The sequence below is a fragment of the Lissotriton helveticus genome, chromosome 8, assembly GCF_964261635.1.
Source record: "Lissotriton helveticus chromosome 8, aLisHel1.1, whole genome shotgun sequence".
In the NCBI taxonomy this organism is placed as follows: Eukaryota; Metazoa; Chordata; class Amphibia; order Caudata; family Salamandridae; genus Lissotriton; species Lissotriton helveticus.
In genome coordinates this window covers 284,128,504-284,145,573 of record NC_136069.1, presented here as the reverse complement: position 1 = coordinate 284,145,573, position 17,070 = coordinate 284,128,504, and the positions used below count along the sequence as shown (strand labels likewise).

The window sequence follows — 17,070 nt, the reverse complement described above, 5'->3', positions numbered from 1 at the left end:
AAATGGACACAGCAAGTCAGAACATCAACTTGGTCCTCAAACCACACACATCTTCACACGTCGAGAAACGAGAACTTTCTTCAGAACTTTCTTCAGCCAACTTCACAGCAATTCCAATACCTGGTGGGGTAGCCTGGGACAACACTGACTATGAAATTTATGGTCCGGTCGAGATCCTGAAATATCCACACCAAATTAAGATCTCTTTGAGTGACTTTGCAAAACCAAACTCATTTGCTGATGATTGGGACTTTGAAAGTATAAACAATATGATGTCTGACTTAGTAATGTCTGCTAAATTTACAAAACATGATTATTTGCAAGGTTCTACAAATTATGATAGTATGTATTGCTATAACCACTATGGTAACCATTTCTTGCATAAATCTGCACAACCTAGAAATGTTTTAAATTTTAATCAATGGGAACATTGTGCTACACCTCCAAAAGGGAGCTCTAGAACCGTTTATGACAAATATTCATACTTTCAAGGTTTTAACACTAGTAATGCTGAAACATTTTATTATAAATTGTCAAACAAGACAGGGACCAAAACCATGATAACCAACACAAAATTGATTTATTCTGATTCATTCTTTGAAAAAATGAATACTTTTGGATTCGATTATTGGGACAAAAATGTTGATTTGAAAAGTGTTTGGGGTACAAAAGAATGGCAAGTACAGGGTATAGAAGATTTGTTTAGAGCCTGCATGATCCCAGAACAAATGATATTTTTAAATGACACTGTTCAACAAACCACCTGTCTTGGCTTAGCCAAAATCAAAGATTTAAATAACCCGTCTATTCCAAAGCCAACAATGTTTAGCAATAACTCTGATACAGATGAAGAAATAGACATAAACCATATACTTAACCAAAACAGAACACATCCTGATTGGAAACAATGGTTGATCTGGCCCACAGATACAAATAACTGTCAAGATAGATTCCTGAATAAAACACAGGGTTTCAAAATGACCAGGCCAGACCCTAGATATCCCCAAAGACATCACCCAGGGATAATAACAACCTACAGGGTGGGCAAATTATGCCTTCAATGGCTACAGTCTTCCACACTGCCTGAAATTAAGCAACACCTAACTTTACTTACTGATGGTGCTGACTTGCGTGATTTCATAATGGGACCACGCAAACAGCGTCAAAAGCGTTTCATAGCAGCCTCTGTATATGCAGCATACAATGAGGCCTGGAAGGTTACTCAAATTGAAACAGCAGAGAGAATACGTGAAATTGATCGTATTAATTTGGAAAAATCACTTTCTGTAGTGGACAATGGGTTAATGACTCTGTCCTCCAGAATTTTTTCATTGGACAGCATTGTGTCTTCAGCAATCGATATATTATCGCAAGACTTACTGTTATTACAACATGGTCAGTCACAATTGCGTTCTATCGTACAGCTTGGCTGGACGTTACAAAATCTGCGTTCAGGCTATGTGCCTTGGCGTTTAATCAACACTACGTCACTATTCCAAATCTTTAACCTTACTGATAGACAAATCGGTATGGCGCAGAAGGGTGCTGATTATACAATCTTGAGCATTGAAAAACTAGAAAGATTACCGTTGACAATGTCAGAACGACCTGTCAGTGAATGGATAATCCACGGAATCATAAATATTCCAATCTCAACCTTCAGGTTTCAATACTGCCAAAAATATATACAGGCTGGCATGTACGAGAAATTGGGAAAGGGGTACCTTAAAACAACTTGGAACCTGCCCTATTCACATGCATGTGTCAGTAACAAAGGACAGAAAGTGTTTCTTAGTGGCAACAATTGTGCTATGTCACTAAGCGGCACGCTTCTGTGTAACGGTATTAGTTTGCACGGAGCCTGTGAAGGGAATTCATACAACCTTTCATGTCACCAGCAAGGCGCACCTGCAACTGAAATAGAACCATTATTTCAAAGACTCTATAATGGGAGTTACATTCTTATTGTAGACCGCAGATGTTGTAGTCTTATGCCCGGGACTCCTTATCTCGTCACTACGACGGCGAAGGTCAAGTGCTGTGGACGTTCTTTGTTCCCCAGCTCCTTTCCAGACAGGGAGGCAAGGGCATGGCCCGGTTTGAAAATTACTTCTATTCGAATAGACACTTTAAGCAGAATGAAAACAGTGCTTCTTCAGACGCCTACAAGGCTCACGTCATCAAAAGAAACGTATGATCTACAAGTCGCAAGGACGACTGCAGAGATACATACATTATTATCAACCAATTCCCCCGTACATTTCGCGGAAATCCTGAGCGAAATCTTAAATATTTCTGATACCACAGGGGTCTCAAAGGTATTTAAGACAGTATTTTCGATGGCATTAACACCATTCAAAGCCATACTGGGTATTTTTCCAGATTTCGTACATTCGATTTTTGGCGGACTTCCCCTGATCCTAGGACTAATTGCAGGAATCCTATTCCTAGTCCTTATTTTTCGATATGGCAACCCATGTCACAGATCAAACTCTCGCGACAATGGAAGATACGATCCTAGCCATTGGATACCGGGACCGGATATCAAAAATCCTGGGACTCTCCCGGCTTAGAGACCTGAACATGACTTGGTTTCTATCATTTCGACCAATGTGGCAAAGGTGTGTTTTACCTGTACTAAGGTGTCTGCTATGCGGAGAAGAATGCGTGTTAGACACCTGTCTGACACTACAATCGGATGCGCCGGTGGATGCAGATACACTGCTGGTTCCTACCAAGGTTCACGCTTTGTGCTGCCCTCAAAGGCTGCCAATTCTGATGACGGCATTCCTGGAATCTTCACCACTGCGATTGAAGGGTAGTGAAGTTCAAGATGAAAGCAGCATCGAACAGGTACGACCTTCTGTCAGCAATGCAAATCAGAATGTCAATGCAGACAATCATGCGCATGAATGCATGGTTACCCCTATTTCCGACTTAGTGGAACTATCCCATGAAGCTGTTGACAGTTTTTTCGAAAGCCTGAATGATATGATGTTCTCTCCGGAACAGAAATAGAGACTTTTGAGTAAACTCGCACACGGCGTTCCCTGAATCCGGCCTTCAACTTAAAAAATAAAGTCACATGAACAATTACAATCCAGTTCACGGACAGCAACTTTTTTCAGTAAGCCCTTAAAATATTTTTCTATATCTTTTTTCCCCGGGACACTGACCTTCTGCTTAAAGTAAGAAACTATTCCTAGAGAACTAAGATTTCTATTTTTTTAGATACTTTATAGACTTTATATAGACTTTAGCTGCCCGCTGGTATGTTCACAATATATTTTATGTGATGAAATGGTTTCGACTTTTTTTCTGTATAGCCATATTAAGAGCCATTTCATGTGTATTTCTCATATACCAACAAGCAATAATGCATAACAATGCGTGTTTACTTTTGCATTTAATTCATAGCTTAAGTGCATACAATATATATGACTGCAATTTTCAGTATATTTGAAAATTTCAAAATGCATTTATGTATTTTGGGGTGGTAAGGTATACACTATACTCTATAGTATGTTGTACTATGTTATACTATGCATAGATTAGTAGATATGACCATAGTTAGCGTGGAGTGGGTGTCGTGTATTTCTATAGGTTCTGAATCGATCCCCCTATTCCTGACCCTATTCTGGTTAAACTACCTAGCTAGTTAACTAACAGTCAGCCCATGAGGCAAGAAATCCCCCATGATGCAGATACCGTTATCTGACGCAGTCACACTACGGCACAGGAACGTGTTATCTGATTAGGTCATAACGCTTGAGATCTAATTAGACAAGCGACATTCCTCCAGCCCCTGATAAGGCATACGACGTTCTCATAACAAATCAAACCTATGACAACCTGGATAATCCGTGCGGCCATTGTTTTGATTTCACAGAGAACTTTAGTAAAGAATGTGCTAACGAGCAAGTCGTATGACATCTTTATTGACGTACCTATGTCCATCCTTACGTCAATCCCGGCACCTTTAAGGTATAAATATTGCCGACCTTGCCCTATGCAAACACACGCGTGGTGACAAGACGGAGCAGCCATACTTGCCGAAGCCGAGAGCAGAAGCAGACCCCGCAGGCAGCAGCCCCGCCTTCCTGACGCGCTGAGAGACGCGCTGCTATCTCAAGCCGAGAGACCCAGCACCGGCGCTTCTGGGCAGCCCTCGCAGGCAGCCTGGAATATCGAGAGCAGAGAAAGAGATACCATTCCTCATTCATCCTAAATTCCAGGTACAGAACTGAATAACCCCTCCTAGAGAATTCTTTAGTTATTCACTTGGCAAAAACAAACTTAACTTAAACTGTAACTTTCTATTCCCGCCCACGTATTAGACTTAGGTCAGGTACACGGGGTAGGCGTATTTAGAAACACCAGTTGAGCACGTTTAGTCAAATGTATATGTGTATGTAAATATATTTTAATCATTTTAAAACATCATATGGCTCAGAAACCATATCAATGTTTTTACAGTATTATTTTATACTATTGCTTTTAATGTATGCACTTTACTTAACTATAAGTATTGCAATAATATCGATCCATTTCTCTTGTACGAGAAAAGAGACTGATCAATAAATAACACCTTTTATTGAACACGCCCGTCTCTTCCTTTTCTCTACATTCTGATGAGACTAAGAATGCACGTACTGACTGAGTAAAATAATTGCCTTGTGCTCACACGACTCTTGAGATTGACTCTTGATTGGGGGAGAGCAAAGTTGTCATGTTCTATGGTTGTCAGAAACTAAATCCCTTCTTGTCTAATCAGGGGAGTTAATCCTTCCTTGAACATTCGAGAAAGTTTCTAGCGAACTCTGAGCTTAGCTGGCAAACCCAAAAATTAAGTCTAGCATCGACAGTAGTAGACCTAGTTAACGTCTGGCCTAGGCCTTTACTGCTGTAGGTACTATTCCAATGCGCAGAGCCTATTGGGAAAATAGGAGCTACACTACAAAGTCCAGCAGTTTAGTGCTCTTGGTGGCTGCCGTCTGGCTCCCAGATCTGGATGCCTGCAGGCTCTCTGCCACAGGGGCTTCCAGCGATGCAAAAATCTTTTCCACCTTGCTTGAGAAGAACTGAGCCAAATTCTCACAGAGTTCCTGGCTTGGAGGCGTAACTGCTGGTTTAGGTGTGGCCAGGCTTGCTACTGTGTAAAAAAGTTCCTTGGATGAGTTTTTTGCCCCAAGGATACAATCTGTAAAGAAGGCCTCCTTAAGTTGTCTTATCCTCTCTTTATATTTTCCTTGATTAGCCCTGTATGTCTTCTTCTCGGCTTCATTGTAATTTTTGCGCCAGACTCGTTCTAGCTTTTTACACTCGCACTTTAGCTCCCTGAGTTCTTCTGTAAACCACGGGGCTGATGGAGCCGTTCGAGTGGGAAGCCAGCTTTTAAGTGGAGCTAGTATAGCGCACCCCTGGCCGATCCAGTTGGCATACGTAGTGGCGGCTTCCTCTATTCCCGCGGGCAGAGGCACCATGGAGGATGCCAAAAGTTTGCCAAAAGTTTGAGCGATTGGTATTGTAAATGACACTTTTTTTTATTTATGTGTTGGTTTTGAAAATAGCAAATTTAATAGCTTTGTCAGTTACAATGTCAATAGTTTTAACTTTCGCAAATGTGACACCTATAGCATTTGTAATGCAATGTGTGTTGTATTTACGTGACTTACATGTATTGATATTACAAATAACAATGGCTTTTAATTTTGTAAATAATTAATACTTAAATAAACATTTTTGTAATTTATAATGGCAATAGCTTAAACGTTTGTAAATAAAATTTGTGAAGAATATGTTCAGTGTATTTTATTGTGACGAAAATCCAAGAACATTGCATTTGCACCTACACACAAACACAGAGCCACACACACACACATATAGATGTGGTGGTGGTGGATCTGGGGGATATGGTGGTGGTGGATGTGGTGGTGGTGGTGATGGTGGATGTGGTGGTGGTGGTGGTGATGGTGGTGGATGTGGGGGCGGATGTGGTGGTGGTGGTGATGGTGGTGGATGTGGGGGCGGATGTGGTGGTGGTGGTGGATGTGGTGGTGGATGCGGTGGATGTGGTGGTGGATGCGGTGGATGTGGTGGTGCATGCGGTGGATGTGGTGGTGGTGGATGCGATGGATGTGGTGATGGTGTATGCAGTGGTGGATGGGGTGGTGGTGGTGGTGGATGGGGAGGTGGATGTAGTGGTGGTGGGTGTGGTGGATGTGGTGGTGGTGGGTGTGGTGGTGGTGGGTGTGGTGGTTGTGGCGGTGGTTGTGGCGGTGGTTGTGGCGGTGGATGTGGCGGTGGATGTGGCGGTGGATGTGGCGGTGGATGTGATGGTGGATGTGATGGTGGATGTGGTGGTGGATGTGGTGGTGGATGTGGTGGTGGATGTGGTGGTGGATGTGGTGGTGGTGGTGGATGTGGTGGATGTGGTGGATCATTGAGGTCTATTTTTCATCAATGTATAAAAGTTTCTAAATAACTACACAATAATGTGAAAAGGTGGCGCATAATTTGTTTCATTCACAATGTACCATATAATTTGCTTTTCAAAGCCACATAATAGCGCTGTCGGATAATTCGGCCCGGAGTTGCAGCATTTTGTCAGTCTCCTCCCCACCCTGCGGGTCATAAATGACATCGTTCAGTACCGGGATCTGGACGAAAACAACTGACAGTGATTGAGGGGAGACGGGGGGCGGCATGTGGCCAATTTGTTCAAAAGAGAAGAAAGGGTAAGCTAGAGCAGTGAAGGGTGCGCAGAGTATATGTGCTGGAGAGAGACTCAGTGCTCAAGGTGCTGGTCGGGTTGAGGGGGGGCTGGAGATGTGGTGACAGAGGGGAAAGGGTGGGTGAAGGAGCGCGAGCTAGTGCTGGAGAGAGTGGCAGGAGGGGGAATAGAGGTGTTGGAGATGTGGAAGAGAGAAAAAACAGCAAGCTACTCCTGGATGACGGGCGTGGGAGGGGGGCGGTGCTGGAGGATGGGGGGAGGTAATCGAAGAACAGGGCGAGAGAAAAAAAATCTAAGTAAGTGCAAAAAAATTGAGAGGAGAAAATACCATTACCGGAGAAAGGAAAGGCTACAGTCTGAACCCGTGCTCAAGGGGGGTGGGGAGGGGGTCAGTGGTGAAGGGGAAAGGGAGATTGAAGTCGGTGCCGGGGAGGGTGAGAGATAGGCGGGAGCAAGATCGACGGCGGAGTCGGGTTCAACGTTACAGCTGGTTGTGGGCAGAGAATGGAGAGTGCGTCCGGGGAGGGGGATCGGTAGCGAGGGCTGAGGAGCAAGAGGGGTGAGAACCAGCGGTGAGGGGCAGAGTGATCCAGTGTTGGCAGATGAAACAAGACGGAGGGCATTGCTGTGGGGAGGGGGGGGGAGTAGAAATGAGACACGGCGGGAGGGGGCGGAGCGGGGAGAGCGGCATGAGGGTGTGAAGCAGCAGGGGCCTTTGAAGTGAAGCTAAGCTTCACTTCAAAGGTGTGGGAGGAGTGCTGCTGGTGATTGACTGGCGATTTGATGATGTGCACGCGCATTTTAGGTCAATGCGCTTGCGCATTGACCTAAAAGCGCACGCGCACAGCATCAAATCGCCAGTCAATCGCCAGTCTAGGTAAAGCTTATTTAAGCCCCTATATATCTCGCTCCCGCTCAATGCGCATGCGCATTGAGATAGCTCGCTCGACCTAAAAAGGTTAAAAATGTCTACAATTTTATTCCCGGCCTCCCAGGGTCCCTGTTGCAGTAAATTTCGAGTGGCAGTGAGAGCAATATAAAAGATAGGCTTACAAAGCAACCTGCTCCCGGCTCACGCCTCAGGAGCTATCAGGGCTGCGCGGTCGCGCCAGCCCCGTTTTTAAGGGTGATAGTAAAAATATCTAGCGCGCTGACCTTGGCCCAACCTAAGATGGCGGCCGTCCGGGCGAACGCGATTCAGCAATCCCCCCTTCCTATGCCTTCTATGGACTGGAACACGGCCCTTTGAGTGAGCGATTGTGTCGAACCAATGTCAGAGTACTTGTAAAGCGCGCTAGTTACCCGTGAGGGTCTCATGGCGCTGAGGGGAGGGGGGTGCCGCTACTGCTCAAAGAGCCAGGTCTTGAGAAGTCTTCTGAAGGCGAGTAGGTCTTGGGTCTGCCGTAGGTGGATTGGGAAGGTGTTCCAGATCTTGGCGGCGAGGTAGGAGAAGGATCTGCTGCCGGAGGTTGTTCGTTGGATGCGGGGGACAGCGGCGAGGGTGAGGCTGGCGGAGAGGAGCTGGCGGTGTGGAAGCCGAGTCTGCTGTTCAGGTAGGCTGGTTCGGCATTGTGAAGTGCTTTGTGTGCGTGGAGTGCTTTGTGTGCGTGGGTGAGGAGCTTGAAGGTGATCCTGTTGTCAACGGGGAGCCAGTGTAGGTCTCTCAGATGGGGGGTGATGTGGCTGTGGCGGGGGACGTTGACGGTCAGTCGGGCGGAGGCGTTTTGGATGCGTTGTAGTCGTCGTAGGTGTTTGGCTGGGATTCTTGCGTAGAGTGCGTTGCTGTAGTCCAGTCTGCTGCGGACGAGGGCCTGTGTCACCGTTCTTCTTGTTTCGGTCAGGATCCACTTGTAGATCCTGCGGAGCATGCGGAGGGTGTTGTAGCAGGAGGAGGAGACGGCGTTGACCTGTTTAGGCATGGAGAGGGAGGAGTCGAGGATGAATCCTAGGTTGCGTGCATGGTCGGTGGGTGTTGGTGCTGTTCCCAGTGTGGTCGGCCACCAGGGGTCGCCCCAGGCTGAGGGGGTGGGTCCAAGGGACCAGGAACTGGAGTTGGCACCACTTAGTGGAGTGGTGTGGCTCACTGGTTAGAGGCGGCAGACCCGGAAGCAGAAGTCGGCCGGGACCAGGGTTCGATTCCCGACGCGGCAGGGTCGTGGACCAGGGTCAGCGGACTCGATAATTCTCGCCTCGGTGCCTACTCTAACCAGGGGTCTCACTCGGCAACTCTGGGCATTAGCTTGCCTAATCTCCACAACGGCCCCATCAACGCCGAGGATGCCTGGCTCCACCTTGGGGATTCCCAGCAGGGACCATCCCACAGGGAAAGCCAGGACGGGTTCCCCAGCGGTATACAGCGCCAGGACGCCGGCTGGCAACAGTGCGCTTTACAAGTATACACATTACATTACATCACTTGGCAGAGTAAGGCTCTCAGCAGAAGAGCCCAGGTGCTGCAGGCCAAGTCTTTGATGGCCTTGAGACTTCCACTAGATGGTAAGCTTAACTCAAGCCCATGGAGAAACTTTAGAAAACCTGTTCTCTCACTCCCAGCACAGAAGCAGCAGGCGGAAGGCCAACACATAAAAGCAAGCAGTAAAGTGGCAGTCCCTCCTGGCAACACAAAAGCTCTTTTTCCTGGCAGAATGTCCTCATTCTGGAAGTATTTTGAGTATATGGTGTCAGAGGTTCAGTACTTATACCCATTTTAGCCTTATAAGTAGGGAGACTTCAAAGAAAGGTCTTTGTAGAGCACAAGACCCTGTCCTTTTGTGTCCTGGCTCCAGAAACACTACAGGGCGCTATGCAGCTCTTTGTGTGAGGACAGGCACAGCCCCATTCAGGTGCTAGTGTCAGCTTCTCCCACTACTCTAACTCAGGAAGGCTCATCAGCCTGGTGATGGGCCATCAGGATATGCAGGGCACACCTCAGCTCCCTTTGTACGTGACTCTCTAGAGTGAATTAACCAAGACCAACTGTCATACAGCCCAGGCGTGTATTATAGAGACAGGCAGAGGCGCAGAATGGTTAAGTAAGAAAATGCCAACTTTGCACAAGTGACATTTTCAGACCAGCAATTTAAAAACCAACTTCACTAAAGGTGTGTTTTTAAAATTGTGAGTCCAGAGACCCCAAACTCCAATTTTCTATCTGCTCCCAATTGGAAGATACACTTGTAAGATGATACGAGGCAGCTCCAATGCCAACATAAGGGAGAAGTAGGCCTTGCTGTAGTGTAAAACTCACAAATACATGGCCTAACTTTTAAGTACATAGCACACTGCCCATGGAGCTACCTATCGCCTACATGTAATAAAGGTTTGGCCTGGCAAGTGGATGAACTTGCAAGGTTGACACAGAAGTTTAAAACTGCACACACAGATTGTTCAGTGGCAGGCCTGAGACAGGTTTGAAAGGCTACTTATGTGGGCGGCACAATCAGTGCTGCAGGCCCACTTGTGGCATTTAATTTACAGGCCCTAGGCGCATGTAGTGCACTGTACTAGGGACTTACCAGATACTTAGATATATTAATCATGGAGAAAACAAATGCTTTACATTTTAGACACAAAGCACATGCACTTTTGCTCTAGTCAGCAGTGAAAAAGTGCCCATAGTCCTAAAGCCAACAAGAGATGGTCAGAAAAAGGAAGGAAGGCAAAAAGTTTGGGCATAACAATGCAAAAAGGCCCAGGTTCAACACCTCTCAGTTGTGCTAACTCTGGAACGGTGCGTCCAAAGTGTGTCATCCAAGGTATTAAACAACTAGTTACATTAAGCATGGGTTAATTATCAAGCTGATATTACCGTAACAAGTTGCAGTGTACAACTTTAGCGAAGCTGCCACTTTGGTGACTTTAGTCCTCTATGCACATACCGGTTGCTGGGGTCCTGTCACCGAGACTGCTGTCTGCCCTCCTGGCAAGACGTGCAAACGACTCCCATGAAGAGATTCAATAGAAACTTGCTCTGGAAGGAGGTGTCACCACCCTCCTGCAGGAAGTCACATGGGTGTTGGCCCAAAAGGTGAGTTTTAAAGTATAAGCCGCCGTTGAAGGGCTAATGGGTAATACCTGGTAGAAGAGCTGCTCCATTTTTCAGGCAGAAAAGCTGGCATTCGGGACAAGAGAGGGGAAATCCTGGTAACCTGGGATGCCCAAATGCCACACTTTACAGGAAGTGGTCCTCAGGTAGAAGGGGGAACCAGGTAGCCCATTGGCTTCCAACTGCATCCTGCCCTGCCGGCATTTTCTGTGCATAAGTAGGGCATCCTAAACTCAGAGCTTAACTGGACTGGAAGAAGGAATGCCCTGCTGCACCATGGAACCGGGAAACAGACGCTGCACTATTGGGCCTGCAGCTGCTGGCTAGCAAACTAGAGGGACTGTCTCTGCCATTTCCTGCTTAAGGAGAAGTCGTTCTGAGAGCCCAGACAAAACCAGGACATTTCAAAGGCCAGCTTTACTGGCCTCCTGTGCGCAGCACAGGGACACAATAGCTGAAGAAGCTTGCTGGGGCAAGTTGGTAGCCCAAAGTCTTCAGTTCGCTACAAACCCCCACCGGGCAGCACCAGGGACCCAACGCACAAAGTCGCACCCAAGTTCACTGACCCCAGGAGTGTCACTGTAGTGCAACTGGGACCTCCAGAGGATGAGTTATTGACTGAGGAAAGATTGACCTGTTAACATGATACTGGGTGACTGGTAGTCCTGTGGCGACTGGACTTCTCACAGCACCAAGAGGACTTCGACACTGTGACTACAACCATCTCACCTCCTTCGCGGACTGAGTATAGTCGAGGCAAGATCCTCATCAGCTGCATCTCATTTGCAGCATCCTTTAGCATCTCCAGTCTCCTTCATCTTTCGTATCCTGACCAATTCCATGGGAGAGCCCTGCAAAGGATAAAAGTGCCTGGAACGGACTGAAGACTGCTTCATCTGCTGAGGAGACTGTTTCTGATGGCTTTGCTGGTCCCACTGACTGGCTCCTCACTGGAGTTGTTGCCTAAAAGACTCCAACGACTGCATTACAAGTAACCTAAACATTTTTTGTTGAATTTGCCAGTGTTTGTTTTGGTTCAGTGACAGGCTTTGATTTACTATACCTTATACATTGCATATCTCTGGAACCCTTTGTGCATCTTTTTTTTGTGGTGTCTAAAAATACCTTAAAAAACTAATTTTTTATAAATTGGTGTCGGATTACTTTAGTGTGTTGTTGATTACTTCTTCAGTTGTTTTGGTGCGGTTTAAATGCGTTACACTTGTTTCTTTGTTTAAGACTTGCTGCTCAGTGCCACAGCTACCCAGAGTTGAGCTGAAGGTTTGACAAATGAAACGTACTCATCCACAAGGAGTTGGTAAGTATATTACATGGTAAGGTTGCACACCATATAAAACACCCCATTTACTTCCAGTAGCTTAGGTGAACAGTAAAACTTTCCAATGCTTATTTCTACTGAAAGAGTCAGAGTCTATGTCAGAGAGGCTACAAATTAGGAAAAAAACACCTGAGGAGGAGAACGGGAACAGTACTCCAGAGCTCTCCTGAACTCCAAGTGCAAGAACTATCATGGCCTACATCTCGCACCTACTATTACTAGTATAATGTGCCCAAGGAAATGACAAGAATTAATATACATTAAAAAAAAAACTTTGGAAATTGGGCAGCCTTACCTATAGGGCAATGGTGGTAAATAAAGAGTATGTCAAGTTACTGGACACATGCATCCTACACATCCACGTTTGCCTGAAGATTTAGCACCATTCACAGCTGCTTGCAAATGTCATTGACAAGATCAAACAATACAAAAAAAAATAAAAAAAATAGAAAAGCCTGATTAGCTCTATGCACTGACAAGCTTTTCTGAGATGATTAGCATGATGCACACAAAAGCCAGGATACCAAGTGTAGGTAGGATGGAACAGTTTAATAGTGTGGAAATATACAGGAATTTACGACTTGTATGATTAGGAGTGTACCTTGTATCTCCGTATAGTCAATTTTCTTTTCCGGGTTTCAGTGTTCCTCTGTAGAAGTGTGTTACACATTTGGAAAACTTGCTGCATTACAGCATCTTGTCTCAAGTCATCGCGACCCTGTGAGTAAAAAACACAACACAAACCTCATTAGTATTGAGCATGTCACTTGTGAAGCATATTATTGACTATGGATGAATTGAAGTATTTATACATTAAAGATCTGTTGGTGTTTGATAGGATATGCTTTTAGACCATCCCTAGATTTGAGAAGCATTGTAAAACGTAAAGTGCTAAAAAGGAAAGAGACTTCGTTAGAGAATCTTTTGCCCCTGCAAATGAAAAGACGAGGGGCAAAGCAAGCTCTTGAGAAACAACCTCCATGTTACATTGTTACTTTTTGTTTCCTTCTGCATCTCCCTTTTAATATTTTCATATTCTCTCCACATTGCCCTTTTTATAGAATTGTTATCTTTTGATCCTGGCTCATGCCACCCTTTACTGATTCTGTTTGGAATGTTATGTAAATACTGTTATTGAAGTTACAGCTGCTGATCTGGAAGCTGTTGTACTGTGCCTCTTTGATTAAAGATCTTCAACTACTATCTGAATTTATTCATTATTGGATTTCTACAAATATCAAAATTCAACTTTATGTGGTACAGATTTTGATTTAATATTTGCGTCTAATTACGCTAGTTATTGGTACTGTATTCACATTATTCTGCTTTTCCAGAAGCTTTGGTGTGGTGTTATTTATTTACTTTGGCTCTGGAACGGACATCAGTGGATATACCTTGGTACTGTACAGAACATTGGACGACCTTTATCCTGCTGAAAGTATGGATTTTTTTACTTTGTTCCTGAAGGTATTGGTAATTTTTTAACACTTTTCAAAGAATTTTGAAGAATCACATTTACCGTATGTGTCCCGCGCTGCCTCTGACGATCTATGCCTGCATTCTTTATTACGTTGCGCTGACCGCGCTGGCTGGTCGCTGTGCTGACGTGTACAATCATCAGAGCGTTTGACGTCAGAATGCCTAGACGTGTGTGCGCCTGGACGTTTGTGCGCAGTTGTAGAACGTTCAATCACTGGAAGGCGGCAGGAACTGTTTTCCAGAGCGTTTATTCCAGCGAGGCGGCGGCGTCTGTTTCCTTGTATTTCCGGTCAGATCAACAACACCGGGTGAGGTAACTGAGATTTCGGGGGCAGTAGAGACATTGGGGAAAAGATTCGGAAGGATTCAGGCAGATTTTAATATACTAACTTTCAGTCTAAGACAATATCCTTCATACAAACGGAATCTGAAGTACTAGAACAGGTTTTCAGTAATATTTGCATATTGTCACTACATTATTTAGGTCAACATGCAATTTGATCCACCCACTAAGTTTCTCCAAAACAAGGGCGATCCTCCAATTGCATGGGTTTGGTGGAAAGAAGAATTTTTCACTTACTTAAAAGCTATGGATGGGGAAAGAATAGGCAATGAAAGGAAGAAAAGCATTTTTCTTCATTGTTTGGGATCGGAAGGGCAAGCGATATTTAGAACGCTTCCTGTTGTACCTGGAGAGTTGGGGGTGTTTTATGAAGTTGTACTGCAAGTTGAAACTAGATTCAAACCAATTACAAGCATTGCTTTGAATCGCTACAAATTTTATACTCGTGCGCAAAAGGAGTCTGAGACCTTTGATGATTTTTTGACAGCTTTGAGATCACTTGTTATATCTTGCAACTTTGGAGCCATAACCGACGAAATGATTAGAGATCAGATCATTGTGAATGTGAGGAGTAAGAAAACGCAAGAGCAGCTGTGGATTCTAGATAATCCAAGTTTGAATGATACCATATAGACTGCTAAGGCGTTTGAACAATCTGATAAATGGATGAAGACTGTGCAAGAGGTTGGTAACAAAAATGATAAAGATTGTAAGAGTAGTGATGAGATATGTGCGATGAACAATGTGGTAAAACAATTTCTCGCTACAAAAGTTACTGGAAGTGGCGTGGTTTGTTATAGATGCTGGAGTAATTCTCATGTTGCTTTTTTCAAGTTTTGTCCTGCTATTGGGAAACAGTGTAACAAGTGTGGAAGGGTAGGACATTTCTCTAAAGCTTTCAGGGATGACAAGAGGAAAAGTGTAGATAAGAGTAAGAGTCATGGGATTAAGAACAGTGAGATGTCGTGTGTGAGATATAGTGGTAATGAAGGGATTTGCTATAAATGTGAACATTCGCAAGATATTGATGTAAATAAGGAAAGAGGAATTGTAGTTTCGCTTGTGAATGTTGGTGTTATTGATGAAGAAAATTTGAATTCTCCTAAATGCTTAGTACGATTTTTGGAAGAAGATCTTGAATTGATGGCAGATTCTGGTTCTCCCTGGACCATCATAACTGTGAACTATTTTCAGGAGAAATTTGGAAACAAGAAATCAATTCATGATCTGGGCCCACCTGACATTGTTGCTCAGGGGTTTGATGGTTCTGCATTTGATTTCATTGGATATGTTGCATCTTGGATAATTTTAAAGAAAGGACAGCTTTTATTAAACTGTATGTGGCTAAGAAAGGAGTTAACGTGTTAGGATGGAGAGATCAATAGAAGTTGAAAATTGTTTTAAATCCCCGCAGCATAGAACCAGTGATGGTAGTTGATGAAGTGTTGGTCGAAGACACATTGAGTAAAACAAATCTAGAAAAGGAATTTACAAGTGTTTTTTCAGAAAAATTGGGCAAACTTAAAGGATTTACACATGTTATAAAGCTTAACCAAAATGCTTCACCAGTTAAACAGAAATTGAGAAACGTTCCTCTCAATGTGAGGGAAGAATTGGGAAATACTTTAAAAGAAATGCTTGACACTGGTGTTATTGAGGAGGTAGAATCTTCGGAGATAAGTCTTTAAGACTTTGCATTGATTTGAGAGCTCTAAATGCAAACATACTCATTGACTGTCATCCGCTTCCGAACATAAATGAAGTTGTAAGCATGTTGGGGGGTGCCACTGTGTTTTCTGCACTGGATCTTAGATCAGCAAATCACCAGGTGGAATTGGCGGAGGAATCAAGGCATTTGACAACCTTTATTACACCCCAGGGGCTGTTCCAATTCAAGAGGATGCCTTTCGGACTGGCGTCGGCGGGGTCAGTTTTTCAAAGGACCATGTGCCACATTTTCAGGGATATGCAAGCTTACGTAAAGTGCTTCCAAGACGATATATTGATATTTTCTAGTGAAGTAAGTGCTCACACTGGACACACTGGACGGCTTAAAATGCAACTCCGATAAATCGGAGCTGCTCTTTTTTGGATGTGTCTCGGAAACCAAACTGGAAAAGTTGGTGGCCACAAGACCTGTTTCCACCTGCAAATGCAAGTACCAAGGCTAAAAACCTAGGTATCATTGTTGACAATGAGTTAACCTTTGGGCCTCAAATATCCTGTCTCTCCGGGAAATGTTTCGGGATCCTGCGGATGCTCAGGAAATTCCTCCCCCTGATTTCTATGAACCATCGAAGGATCATTGTCCAAGCACTTGTCGGGTCGCGATTAGACTATGTAAATGTCCTCTATTTAGGACTCCCTAAATATCTCGTGAGGAGACTTCAAGTAGTCCAAAATTCAGCTGCCAGGGCTATTTATGGACTTCCTAGACGAGCTAGTGCGTCTGACTTGTTGAAGGAATTGCACTGGCTTCCTATAGCCAAGAGGGCTCTCTTCAAAAGCCTGACACTGACCTACAAGGACCTTCACGACTCAGGCCCTAGGTACATTAGGAAGCGTCTTGCTCTTTACAAGCCGAGCAGAGCCTTGCGATCTGCCTCCTTGTCAAAAATGGTCGTTCCGTCCATCAAGCGAACCAGACAAGGGGGACGCTCCTTTCATTACCTGGCCCCGCGCGCTTGGAATGAGCTTCCCATTTCTCTCAGACAGGCCCCTAGTCTGATGTCTTTCAGAAAGGCATTAAAAACCTGGCTTTTTACCAGTTAACTTCGCTGTTCCTTTTATTCTGCAGTTATGTTCCTCTACCTAAAGGACTTCTTCGCCAAAGCGCCGGGAGACTCCTGCTGGAGTAGCCGTTGCGCTATAGAAGAACCCAAATAACATAACATAACATAACATAACATTTGAAAAATGTTTGTGAGGTATTAAGCAAACATGCTCTTACTTTAAAAGGGAAGAAATGTAAATGATATCAAGAATCTGTAGAATATCTAGGCCATACTGTGTCCAAACATGGAGTATTCCCTAAAAAATCACTTGTTGACGCTTTTTTTAAAGCACCTGCTCCTGATTGTAAAGATAAATTACTTTCATTCTCAGGTCTTTGTGAATATTACAGTAAATTA

General features: G+C 44.5%; 1 protein-coding gene across 1 annotated transcript in view; it reads right to left on the bottom strand.

The window, feature by feature from the left end:
* The window catches only part of ATM (ATM serine/threonine kinase), a 1,424,234-nt gene that overhangs the window by 107,806 nt on the left and 1,299,358 nt on the right, over positions 1-17,070 (bottom strand). Inside the window, exon 56 of the mRNA XM_078657051.1 lies at positions 12,719-12,835. Within this exon, the coding sequence (XP_078513177.1) occupies positions 12,719-12,835 (117 nt within the window). The remainder of the gene's footprint in view (positions 1-12,718; positions 12,836-17,070) is intronic.